Consider the following 14,101-nt stretch of genomic DNA (forward strand, 5'->3'; position numbering starts at 1 on the left):
TGAAAGGCTGTAACCTAGAATGAATGTTGCAAAACTTTCACCTCTTAGCACAGTTATTGCCTGCAGAATCAAAACAGAGGGCCATCTAATTGCCGATCTGAGCGCCATCAAATTGCCGATGACTGTCACACTTGAGCCACTAAGAATGCAACCCCTCATTATGCACATATTCTGCTTTGATGCCGCTGAACACTATCCTAGAGTCAGTTGAATTTTTGTATCCAGTATTGTATAACGCGTGCTGTCAAAATTAGCTACTGTGTTAATACCTTGCGTTGTGTACTCAATAGTCCATAATACGACACCATGCAATTGGCCCCTGTGACGATAGCGAATGGACTCTCGGAACATTCGTTTATCTCCTGCACGGTTTAGTGGACAATATGTCTCTCCTCTTAGGAGCTAGCGGAGTGGGACCATTGAAGTCCTGCATGGCGTTGCGTACGACACTTCTGAACCGACAGATTAGATAACCACATGACCGTCACTGGATCCCGACCAACTTGTGCAGCAATATCACGGAACGATAAAGCGCAGTCCTGCGGAAAAACTCTTGTCACATGATAGTAGATGTTCCTTCTCCCTACCTGAGGCGTAAAACGATGTTTTCTCAACTAACCAACATTCAGAAATGATTTCTGGCTGCGTAATCCTTCCTTATGTATTGACTATAGAAGTCGTTCAGTCAAAGTATTGTGTTTGCACTGAAATACACTCACTAGAATATTCAGCTCCATTTGTGCCAGTTTGACGATTGCTGCATTCTGTCCACTTAGTTGCAGTTACAATGGCCAGCAGGCTATGTAAGTCGACGGAGCGTGGTCAAAACCAATGTGCGAGGAATATCTTCGTCGAACATGCACCACATTTTGAGAGCGGCAAGCGAATTCGTCGGATGCACAAAACAGGCTACCTGTAATGCTAAAAATCGTGATAAAATTATTTTAAATGAAGTATGAAGTAGTAGCTTTCACGAAGCATATTGTAAAAGGCTTGAAGACTGCCAAACAGCAACGTCTTTCAAAGCCTTTCCACGAATGCGAAAATTTAGGAACGCTGTCAATAAACGAGCAAAAAACATGTTCAACGGCAGTTTTCTTCTAGGCCCTGCTATTGAAGGAACTATTACGAAGTAAACACACACAATAGTTTAGGAAGTGCGATCCTGAAAAACGAACGTATGCCGCCGAGCCGATTCGGTAATTTCGGGTTGGGTTACTTCCAAAAGTCTTCTGTTAGTTCGTTCAGCTTGCTTATCTATTGAGGTGACGTTAACGATGTAAGAGTACATTTTCACTGATATTTAAGGAATATCTTCTGAGGGTTTAATTTAATGAAACTGTAAATCGTGTTGGTCATTTGACTCCAACGCCTTCGAAGTAGCCTGTTTGTAGCAAGATCAGCACCCTTTAAGCAACACATCCAGAAATATGGGGCGTGGATTTTATGAAGTGGGTGATAAGTATTTGGGTAACGGAGCGTTGACAAGAGGAGTAAGGAGGTAGAGCTTATACTCGTAATCTGTAGAAAGAATAGTTTCCTGCATTGAGCAGGAGTTTCCTAACGGAAATCGAGACAGGATGTTTGCTGTGTGGAGGAGGCAGTAGAAGTTTTATTAAGCTGGCAGAGGCATTAATGGTCCACTGTCAGTGTAGAGAAATGATCGATAGAATTCCACTGCACAGCTTTCGTGGACATATAAGATTTCAGGTGAAGTACTAGAAATCTTAATAGAGGTGATGGCTTGAGAAACCGACAAGCAATACATAAAGGCGGTTGACTTCTATGATATGCGACGGGGAGAGGATGAGGCTGAAGAGATCTTAGATATAGTGATTGAACACTGTAATCATTAGAAATCAAAGCAGCCTTGCCTTCAATGTAAATAATGTTAGAAGCAAAGGAGTCTCATGTTCTAGCAGTTTCAGTGTTTCATTACAGCATAACTGTATTTAACCTGATTTGGAACGCTGACTACTCACAACGAAGTGAAGAGTTTTCTCAGAAGAACAACGGACGATTTCTGAACTGTGTCTCAGTTTTCCCTAAATGAATCTGACCATATATTATGATGTATTTTCCCAAAAGAGAAGAGTAGTCCATAAAATAACAACTCGTATCCGTATTTAATAGTTGCAAAGGTAGTTTGCCTTACTACAGGTGTAATTTTTTCCGAAGCACAACGTTGCGCAGTGTTCCTTGGTAGATAGGTAATTCTCTACATCGGCCAGTAGCCTTGTATCTGTTCATTAGAAACCTTTTCTGCATTTGTAGTCGAAATATATACATTTATTCAAAATTCCTGACCAATTTTAATGGCTCTCTCTGTTTGACCCCTGAGACTCATCTCTGCTCTTTTCAGTCATCTCTCGTGCTTGTTTTTGCAGCAGTGTTGCGACATTAATCAAGTTTACCTTTTGCGAGGATTCTCTAAGCAACGTGAATCGTTTGCTGCTATGGCTAACCTGAGATGACCATAGCTAAGGAAATGAAACACTAATCTATATTCATTTCCTGTTTCAAAGCTACTAAGGAGCTAACTTTATCTCTATTTGGGAAAGTACACAGAAAAATATTAACTACTGTACTGTAATTGATGAAGACTGCGTAAATACTTGAAGAATTCGTTAACGAAAAGATTTAGTGACACACAAACTAAATATCCCTACATCTGGTGTCATTTACGTAATCTCAGTCGAGAAATTTCGATATAAACTATCTGATCTAAAGGGCCCGGTTACTCATTTGTTATGCGGAACTGACTACTACACTCATGCTCATAAATTAAGGATCATGCTGATACATGGTGAAACAACGCTCTGGTTGGCGGTTTGCGGGTTTAAACCACCTCGAGGTATGACCATGCGGTGCATTTGACCTGCGGTCGTCGCACGGTGGCGCTGGCAGCAGTCCACATACGCAGAGGTGTGTTGGTGCATGGCAGGGTACTGTGCTGCTAGTAAGTGTACAGAAGTTTTCAGACGTGCTAATGGTGACAGTGTGTTGAAAATATTGATAACGTTATGAGAGGTAGAATACTAGGGCGACTGGAGACTGGTCAAACACAGCAAGTCATAGCACGGGCCTTCCGTGTGCCACAAAGTGTGATCTCAAGACTATGACAACGATTCCAGCAGACAGGAAACGTGTCCAGGGCTACAGTACGGGACGTCCACAGTATAAAACACCACAAGAAGACCGATATCTCACCATAGTAGAGCACGCAGATGGCCACGGAGTAGTGCAGGTAGCCTTGCTCGGGACTTTACCGCAGCCATTGGAATAGTTGTCTCTAGACACACAGTCTGTAGACGACTGAACAGATCCCTGGTCACAGGAGATCACGTAAAGCCTGGTGTCAAGAACACAGTACATGGTCATTGGAACAGTGGTCCCAGGTTATGTTCACGGACGAGTCCAGGTATGGTCTGTACAGTGATTCTCGCCGGGTTTTCGAACCAGGAACCAGATACCAACCCCTTGATGTCCCTGAAGGGACCTGTATGGCGGTCGTGGTTTGATGATGTGGGGTGGGATTATGATTGGTGCACGTCCTCCCCTGCATGTCTTTGACAGAGGAACTGTAACAGGTCAGGTGTATCGGGACATCATTTTGCACCACCATCTTTTGAGTGGTGCAGTGGGTCCCATCATCTTCCTGATGGATGGTAACGGACGGCCCCACCGAGCTGCCAACGTGGAAGAGTACCTTGAAACCGAAGATATCAGGCTAATGTAGAGGCCTGCCTGTTCTGATGATGTAAACCCCATCGAGCACGTCTGGGATTCTCTTCGTCGACGTATCGCTGCATCGCTGCACGTCTTCAAACCCCTAGGACACTTCAGGACCTCCGACAGGCAACTGCTCGACGATCTAATCCAGAGTATGCCAACCCGTTGTGCGGCCGGTGTACGTGTGCATGGTGATCATATCCCATATTGATGTCGGGGTAAATGAGCAGGAAACAGTGGCGTTTTATAGCACATGTGTTCCGGGACGGTTTTCTCTACTTGTCACCAATACCGTGGACTTGCAGATCTGTGTCGTGTGTGTTCCCTATGTGTCTATGCTGTTAGCGCCAGTTTTGTGTAGTGCCACGTTGTGAGCATGAGTGTAGGTGCAACGAGAGACGCACCTGCCACTATAAAAGGAGACGCGTAGTGCTTTGTTGTCAGCAGACAAACAACAACAGCGAATGGGTCGGTCAGCAGAACTCAGTGACGTCCAGCGTTTCACTAGTCAGAGGATGCCACTTGACAAGAGAAACTCCCCAACGCATCCCCCCCCCCCCTCAGATTTAGCGGTAAGAGGGCCCAGTGGACAGCCCGTCAAAAAGTGATTACAGATCAAGCATGAAAACAGGAAAAAGGTGTACTGGACCGTGAAAAAAAAATCAAAATAGAAACAGTGAACGGTCCAAGGACAAGAAGTACAATATACAGCAACACGAGTAAGAAATGACGTCCTGTTACGTGGATGCGATGTAGGACTACCACACTGACGAGCCCTGTTCAAACCTCCCTCGCCCAATTCTGCTTTTCGCTGTTCTCTTTATTCAAATTTGTGCCTGTGTCCTGATGTAACGTCCGTTTGCAACAGCGAGATGTAAGGCAGCGACTTAAATGACGCTTGATTCTGCACAACTGCTCTACTAACAGCCGAAAGGAAGTGGTTTTCTCATGGGAACCGCAAAAGTTTCATGACAAGGCGGAAAACACGTGTGGTGTGTCATACACGTCTTGCGACGGTAACGTAATCTTACCACAAGACTCATATTCAGTAATCAATTTATAGTATGAGAGTTACTAAGACTACAGGAAGAGAACAAACATTTCAATGACCAGACGGACACTTCATAATGTTGTGAAAAAAAGTAATCGACACAAGTGAGTTTCGAAAACGGTTCGCCCACAAAACAATCCATCATGGACACTCACCCACGACGCTAATGCTATTGCATGCTGCGCTTTAATGTACTTATTGTTATATCCTAGCCAGTACTGCCAACCGAGCCCGCTGCCAAAAGGTTAGCAGCATCAAAGTCCGGACGCCGTCCGCATAAGCAGCGCCAGCGATACAGGAAATCGCCTCAAGTCTGCGCGCGCCACCGCTGGCTTCTGGTTTCTTAAGCGCTGGAGTCGCTAGCGCTAGCACAGTTCTGTATTCGCCGCTCAGTTGTATACTCGCCACCGATTTGTGTACTTGCTAGTCAGTTGTGTGTTCATCGCAGCAGAGTTGTTTGTCGTCAGCCGATGCTGACCTAGCCGCTCCGACTCGAACTAGACAGATTTCTGTAGACACGGAGTTCACTACTGTGTTTCTGTATCTTCGTTAATAAAGATAAGTACCGACTTTTATTTAATCAGAGTGTTTGGGTTTTCATCTTTCTGTTCACTGTTCCAGCGGACCGGTCGGCCCGCTATTAAAAGTGTGGCGGTGACTTCGTAAGCCGTTTCTACAGCGAAGGGTTTGTCGCTACGAACGCCGCCACAAAACTTATTGTTCATGGACCGTTCACTATTTCTACTTTGCTTTTTTTTCACAGTTCAGTACACCTTCCTCCTGTTTTCATGTTTGGTCTGTGATCAGTTTTTGACGGTCAATCCGTTGCGCCATCGTACTACTAAATCTGAGAGTGGTGGGATGGGGAGTTTCAACTACCACGGAGACCACCTGTACCGACAGTCAGGGATAGCTGAGCATGGCGGACGGTGGTTGTAACAAATCGCATGAAATCAGTGGGAGCACTATATTCCACGTTCTTCAGCGAAACAATATCTTCTGAGTTTCAAAATGGTTCAAATGGTTCTGGGCACTATGGGACTCCCCTAGAACTTAGAACTAGTTAAACCTAACTAACCTAAGGACATCACACACATCCATGCCCGAGGCAGGATTCGAACCTGCGACCGTAGCGGTCTCGCGGTTCCAGACTGCAGCGCCTAGAACCGCTTCTGAGTTTCACATGACACCTGGTATTACCTACGTTTCTAGATAATTCATGCTGACAGAGGCACAACGGAAGAGAAATTCACAGTAATTTTATAAGAGGTGTAAGTTTGAAGAGGTCCTGGAAAATCTTTTACTTCTTGTTGATGTACTTCTACGGGCACATCATATCATGGTACGTGCTCCAGTCTTTAAGATCAATGATGAGCTGAACTCCTACCTTGTCCGTATTCAAATTACCTGTCAGCAATATTAAGACAGACAGACTAAAGTGACGCCCTGGTTAGACTTCTTGTTGCCGCAAAAGCCTAATCCCTTACAAAAATATTTCATGATATAAGTTTCTAAGTTTATCAACACATACCAAGCTGAAAACTTTTCTTCTAAATTAATGACTGGATTTCCTATTCAGGAATTCTTAACAGTTTTGTTTGTGAAAGCATAAGGGTAACAAAGAGAATATCATTGTAACTTCGTTTATGAAGTCTATATGTGAATGGCCCTTCAGTATCCAATTAATGCAATCTGTAGTGAATTGTGTGAATGAAGGATTTATGGTTCATTGAAACGTTTTGTCTGTTTCAGGTACACTTATGTGAAGTGAAGCAGTTTCCAGAAGTTCTCGACAAGAATCTCTGCACATGCAAACTTGTGGCTGTGAAATTCCTTCGTCCGAATGCTTCGGAGGCTGTAAGGTACTACGAACCAGCTGTTAAGCAGCGCTATTTAGACTATTTTATTTACAAATACACCGACTGACAAAACCGGTGAAGTAACCACAAGACGTGTTGGATGTCAATATAGCTTCTGAAACGTACAAACCATCCTCTGGTACGCGAATAGTAAGAGTAGCAATTCTGTATGACAGAGAGAATGGCCACTAGAGTTCATTACCGTTGTTCATGTTTGTTGTTGTCACCAGGGTATATAAGGGGCGAGAGCAACGTCACGACTTGTGTGATCAACGTGAAGGACATGGAGAAGTCGCGTTCTAATATTAGACTGCGTTTTCGGCACCTGATAGGGTTTGAACTGGTGCTCAACGTGGCTCTTTATTCGGGACGGATGATGGAATTAAGCGGCTTCAGTATATGTACTGCATTTGGATGAGACAATTATCCTACGTTGGACTAATTAGAAAGTGAGGGCAGGCATGTTTGTCAAGGTTCTAATGGAATAGTATCTGACCACCTTGACGGAGGATCGCCACATTATGCACGAAGCACATCGCGATCCCTGCACATTTATCACGTCTGCGCCTTCCATCCGAAAACAACTAAAGGGTTTCCTGCTACATTTTATGTCATCCCACGCTATTGACAGCAAGCTAGCAGCAGCCGGAATAATAAATTACCGTCCCATTCGTTGGCTCCCGTTAACAACACTACACGAAACGACTGCGTTTGGAGTGGTGTGTGACCCAGACGACCTCTAATGAATGGCGTCGCATTGTGTTCGGCGTTGAATCTAGAACTGTACTACGCCGTACAACGTACGTCGGTGAATATCGTGTCTATTTGGAAAGAGGTGTAACTCTTCCGATGTTTTGGAAAGGCAGAACGGCGGTACTCCTGTCGTCATGGTGCGAGGAGCCGTCGAATTTGACTTCAGTTAGCGGTTGGTAGTGACTGAGGGTGCTCGGATGGCTGAATGGTACTGTAACCTCCCCCTCAGTTATCGACCTTAATGACCGTAAAAAATGAAACCGCGTGTACCTAATGGGAATTTTGGAAAAGCAATCGTCACCGAAGTTAATCTGTCGGTAAAGAGGGAGGAAAAAGTTACATCTAAATGAAAGGAAAAGTGCTAATGAAACTGGTGGAAATTAATTTTGAAAAGGGATAAAGTTAATAAAGAAAGTAAATGTGCAGCCGTTACGTTAACAATTAACTAGCGGTAATTAGGTATTTGGGATTTGGGGGAAATTACGGTCGCCAGTCCTAAGGACAATTACTATAGTAACTGAAAAAGAAAGGTTATTACACATATAATTAGCACTAGAAGTGTGGCAACTGAAGGTTGACAAGTGTAGTGTGAAAACTGAAAGTTTGTCAGAAGCAATAAATTTCGCTACACTCTGACTTAATTTAGCAAAAGAATTAATAAAACAGGAAAATCGAAAGTTAATTTAGTGACTGAAGTTAATAGTGAGCTTTCTTTCTGAAGCACATCGAAATTCAGTAAAACAAGGTTAGTCTTGGACTACCTCAACAATCATTTCAAAAGCTACTTGAATCTACGCTATTTAGAAATAAGAGATTTAACTTTGAACTTGAATCAAATGATTCTGAACAATTAACAATAGTAAAATTTAGTACGTACCAAGCTGAGCTGCAGTCACAGGTAAGCTAAAATACGGTAACAAAACTCGCACTCTTAATTTGTGCTAGTGTAATCTAAATATTGTAGCCAGCTATGAATACCTTAATTGAAATTTGAAATTAAAGCAGTGAAATAGAATATTACTTTAATGCTGGCGTTTGAATTTCAATGACACTCGGGTTCATTCCGGAGAAGGAAGGGACCCTGCTTGGTAATGCAATTGGGACAATGAGCAACAAAGGTTCATGCTACATTGCTGTAATTTTGTGATTTGAACAGTTTGAAATGCTGAGGTCTGCCATACAGTTCTAGAACTTTACGTGCGTCCAGTCTTCCTTGTTGGTTGATTGAAGGTTTGAAGCCGTCGATCGAGGAGGTGGCGACAGTCACTCATTGTCGGCCATCGCTGTTGCAGAAGCTGGATGTTAGTGCGCCTTCTTCTCAACACGGTCACCAGACGAAACGGGCTCTTGATGTGCGCCAGCTAATGCTTCCCGTCCGCGACACCATGTCAGAAACTATCATCGCAAATCGAGCGCAATTACATGCTGCCAAACCCCGAAAGCGCGGCAACTCGCGGGAGCTTCACACAACACACCTGCTCCACTCGCTACTCCAGCCAGACTCTCTCTGTTTCTGCCTGCGCTCCACGCGACAGAGTTAACACTACCAAAGATCCCACACACTTTGATTCTTCACACGACCTATCGACGTAATCGTTCGATAGCAGTCTTCCCTAGGCAAGACCCAGCGTAAAAATACAAATAATATTTATGAAACAAACCAATTATACATCGACATAAATGTATAAATATATATATACAAACAGTAAAACAATTACAATATACAAAGAGACAGAAATGTCATATCTTGAGGTAACAAAGCAAGGAAAAAAAATAATAGTACAATAGATGGAAATAGGAGGATATGCATTTCCGGCGTTACAGTACGTCTCAGATATCCAGCGTTCTCATGTATTACCTCCCATGCCACTTTTTGGCAGGACAGCGCTCGCCTGCATATGGCATGTGATTCTATGAATTGCCTCCTTGATGTTGGCCTACTCCCGTGGCCAGCAAGATCTCCACATCTGTTTTCGATACATCGTGTGTGAGACAAGCTCGAGCGTTGACTTCGTTAGGAGATGATGCAACTGCTTTGACAACCTTCCCAACTGATTCAGTGGCAGCATGCAGGTCAGAGGAGGTACAACGTCATACTGTTAAAAGGGCAAAATCAATTGTAAATTTGACTCGATTTTGCAATCGCTGAAATGATATCATACGACCTCCCAGACCGTGGTATTTGGTTTCGATTCCTTCTCCCCTCTGGTTGTTCTACTTTCTTGTCAGGCAGCGTTTATAGCAGCCATATTAACTTCATATTATGAATTACAGCTATATAAATCGTAAATAATGAAATTATTTAAATATGACTTTGTTCACATGAAATATATAAATATAAATTATTTTCAATATTTCACAGAAATTAATATGATCGATAAATTGATGGCGTTGTCGAAAGTTGAGAAAACTTGATATGTCTTTCTTAGCTCACCGACGTTTGAATATGACACTTACAGGGAACCACATAGCACAATTTTTGGTCTGACGTTATTATTTCTGTAGCCTACTTTGTAAATTAAGATGTAAAATATCATTAAGTCGGAGTAAATACGGATATTAGTAACAACTTATATGCAAGACCCATTGAAACCATTCATCATTTTTAAGACGATTTAAAGAGTAGAAAAGGTTTCGAGAGAGCTTTGTGGTATTTGTGTATAATCTAGTTTCGATTATACAGCTCATGAGGAATTTCCAAAACATATGAGCCTGCACCTACGTCTCTGAATAACACAATACGTGTTATTCAACCATCTGACCACACTTCTGACGATCTGTCTATAATTTACGATTGGACCCCTAATACAGTTGGACTGCTAAGTGACACCTCGACATGACTGAACAACGTTGACTACCCTAGTTCTTTATCACACTATAACTGCACCATACCCATAGCGGGATTGGTCGGTTGAAAGCCATACTACATTCCACTCTTCAGTGATAACATAAAATACTTAAAAGAATAAAGGGTTTAAGCTAATTCTTATTATAATTGTATTCATCGCTGCTTTATGAACAGGATCATACACAGTTGTGGTTTTCCAGAAAAGGTGATCCTGAAACAGTCACGATGTTAAGAGTTGCTCTGTGCGGTACTGCATTAGTTGGTGAGCATCGAATTTGCTAACGGTAAAATTAGGAAAAAGAGGGGGATTTTGTAGGTTTATAGGATCAGGGAAGGTAACTGTGACGAAGCTGCGGGTAACAGAAGATATTCTTTGACTGATCAACGAAAAATATTCAGGGAAACAGAGGGATACTGCAATACAAGTCACTTAAATAGGAAGTGCGAGATAACCTACGCGCAAAATTTGCAGTAAGAAAACCAAGAAACTGAAAAAGAAATGATCTTCTGAAGCCATCGTACAGAAAAGTCAAACAGACTCCGAGGAAAACAAAAGTAAGGAAATTAAAACAGAGAGCGGATACCGTGTGAAGGGCTTGCCTGATGACGTGATGGAAGAAGAAATGGGCACCTAAGGTATTCAGTATTAGAATTTAAGAGAGTTTTCGAAGGCCTGATACCAAATAACGTAGAAGTGATAGAAAACATTTCTTTGGAACTTTTAAAATCATTGGGAAAAAGCAGCAGCTGAAAATGTATGCAGGTTGGTGTGTAGAACTGAAGAGACTGGAGATATAACGTAAGACTTCTGGAATGATAATATATGAGTAAACAATAGGGAAAGGCGGGTTATGTGCGATATGTAGAAAAAGATGAAGGAAGAATGAGAACGGATGAGCAAGAGTAATGACCTCACACAGTGTTGCCGGCTTTCACCTCACTTGTGCTCTTTGTGCGTGAATGAAACAATTACAAAATGGAAGGTCAGTAGTCTGATTAAAATTCACAGCGAAAGGATGTCAGTGATGAGATTCGCTGATGATATTGATAATCCTTAGTGAATGTGAAGCAGAATTACATGACCTGTTGTATGACGTAACAAGTATAAGTCCAGAATATACACTGAAGAGTCAAAGAATCTTGTACACGTGCGTAACATCGTGTAGAGCCCCCTTGAGCACACAGATGTGCCGCAACACGACGTGTCATGCACTCGACTTATGTCTGAAGTAGTGATTTTGGGAACTTACACCATGAATCCAGCAGGGCTGTCCATAAATGCGTAAGAGTACATGTGGCTGGAGATCTCTCCTCAACCGCACATTGCAAGGCATCGCAGAAATGCTCAATAATGTTCATGTCTGGGGAGTTTGGTGACCAGCAGAAATACGTATTTAAACTCAGAAGAGTGCTCCGAGAGCCATCCTGTAGCAGTTCTGGACGTGTGGGATGTCTCATTGTCCTGCTGGAATTACCCAAGTCCGTCGGAATGCACAATGGACATGAATAGATGCGGCTGATCAGACAAGATGCTTACGTACGTGTCACCCCTCAGAGTCGTATATAGACGTATGAGGGGTCCCATATAACTCCAGCTGCAGACGCCCCACACAATTAAAAAGTCTCCACCAGCTTGAGCAGTCCCCTGCTGACGTGTAGGGTCCATGGATTCATGAGGTTGTCTCCCTCTCCTTCCACGTCCATCCACTCGATACAGTTTGAAACAAGACTTGTCCGACCAGGTAATATATTTCCAGTCGTCAACAGTCCAATGTCGGTGTTGAAGGCACAGGCGAAGCGTAAAGCTTTGTATCGTGAAGTCATCAAGGATACACGAGTAGGCCTTCGTCTCGCAAAGCCCATATCGATGATGTTTCGTTGAATAGTTCGCACGCTGATGCTAGTTGATCGCCCAGCACTGAAATCTGCAGCAGTTTGCGGAAGGAATGCACTCCTGTCACTTTGAACGATTCTCTTCAGTCGTCGTTGGTCCCGTTATTGCAGAATCTTTTTCCGGTGCAGCGATGTCGAAGATTTCATGTTTTACCGGTTTCCAGATATTCACGGTACTCTCATGAAACGGTCCTATGGGAAAATTCCCGCTTCATCGCTACCCCAGAGAAGATGTGCCCATCGCTTATGCGCCGACTATAACACCACGTTGTAACTCACCTAAATCTTGATAACCTGCCACTGTAGCAGCAGTACTCGATCTAACAACTGCCCCAGACACTTGTTGTCGTATATACGTGTCGCCGACCGCAGCGCCGTATTCTGCCTGTTTATATATCTGTGTATTTGAATACGCATGGCTGTACCAATTTCATTGACGCTTCATTTCCGATTGAAGACAAACCGAAGAAAAACGAGAGTAACGCTGTGTATCAGAAATGAGATCAGCGATATGTGTAACATCACATTGACGCTGAAGTGATGAAAGACACGGGAGACCTTCGAACATTGCGTTGTACCTCCTTTTACCCAACGTAGTGCAGCAACTCGACGTGGCATGGTCTCAACAAGTCGCTGGAAGTCCCCTGCAGGAATAGTGAACCATGCTGCCCCTATAGCGGCACGTAACTGCGAATGTGTTGCCGGTTCAGGATTTTGATCACGAAATGACCTCTCGATTATCTCCCATAAACGTACGTAGGGCGATCTGGCCTGCCAAACCATTCGCTCGAACAGTCCAGAATGTTCTTCAAACGAAGCATGAACGTCAGCGGAATCCTACATGACACTAGAGGGATCAGTAGGGATTGAAAACTGTAGGAGAAGTCAGGGACTGGCCCGGTGACATGACATTGTTTTCTGGGAACATGAAGTCCAAGAAGGCTGCAGATGGTCTCCAGCTAGCCAGAAATAGCCATTTCTAGTCAATGATCGGTTCAGTTTGACCAGAGATTCCTGTGTTGAGTGTCTTGTTGAGAATTTGGGGTCTGAGCCACACTCGAAACACTACCATCAGCTCTTACCAATTGAAATCGAAACTCATCTAACCAAGCCACGGTTTTCCAAATTTCTGCGGTCCAATTGGTACCGTCAAGAGTCCAGGAGAGGCACTGCAGGCGATGTCGTGTTATTAGCAGAGGGACTCGGGTCGGCCGTCTCCTAGTAGTCCATTAACGCCATATATGTCCCAAGGGATGTGTTCGTCGTACGTTTGACATTGGTTCCTGCGGTTATTTCACCCTATGTTGCTTGTCTCTTAGGACTGACACCTCTACGCAAAGGCAGCTGCTTCGGTAGTCAAGTGAAGGCCGTTGACCACTGTCTTGCCCGTGGAGAGAGATAATACCTGAAATCTGGTATTCTCGGCACACTCTTGACACTATGGGTCTCGCAAGAATGAATTCGATAACGATTTCCGAAATTTTATGTCCCATGCGTCTATCTCTAATCACCATTCCACGCTCAAAGTCTGTTAATCCATGTCGTGCAAATGATAGCTCCGCCAGTGGACTGGCCGTCTACACCTTGTGTACACGATACTACCGTCATTTGTATATGTGCATATCACTATCTTATGACTTCCGGCACCTCGATGTAGTGTCCATGAATTTGATAAAATGATGAAATTCTGGTACCTTGGAAGCAAAATAGCATCTGACCTGCGAAGGAAGGAGGATATAAAAGTCAGACTAGCACAGGGAAAGAGGGCATTCCTCGCCAAAAGAATTAAACTTAAGATAAGAGAAAGAAATTTCTGAGAATGCACGTTTACAACACAGCATTATATAAGGGTTCTTAATGCACTGTGCTTATACTGGGAAGGAACTAAATTGAGATGTTTGAGTTGAGAAGATATACTCGTAGATGGGTGTTAAAAATTAAGTGGATTTTTAAGACAAGAAATGC

General features: G+C 43.4%; 1 protein-coding gene across 1 annotated transcript in view; it reads left to right on the forward strand.

Annotated features, from left to right (window-relative positions):
* The window catches only part of LOC126088454 (discoidin domain-containing receptor 2-like), a 764,950-nt gene that overhangs the window by 735,606 nt on the left and 15,243 nt on the right, over window positions 1-14,101 (forward strand). The window contains exon 14 of the mRNA XM_049906599.1: window positions 6,536-6,645. Within this exon, the coding sequence (XP_049762556.1) occupies window positions 6,536-6,645 (110 nt within the window). The remainder of the gene's footprint in view (window positions 1-6,535; window positions 6,646-14,101) is intronic.

Source organism: Schistocerca cancellata, chromosome 1 (genome assembly GCF_023864275.1).
Source record: "Schistocerca cancellata isolate TAMUIC-IGC-003103 chromosome 1, iqSchCanc2.1, whole genome shotgun sequence".
Taxonomy (NCBI): domain Eukaryota; kingdom Metazoa; phylum Arthropoda; class Insecta; order Orthoptera; family Acrididae; genus Schistocerca; species Schistocerca cancellata.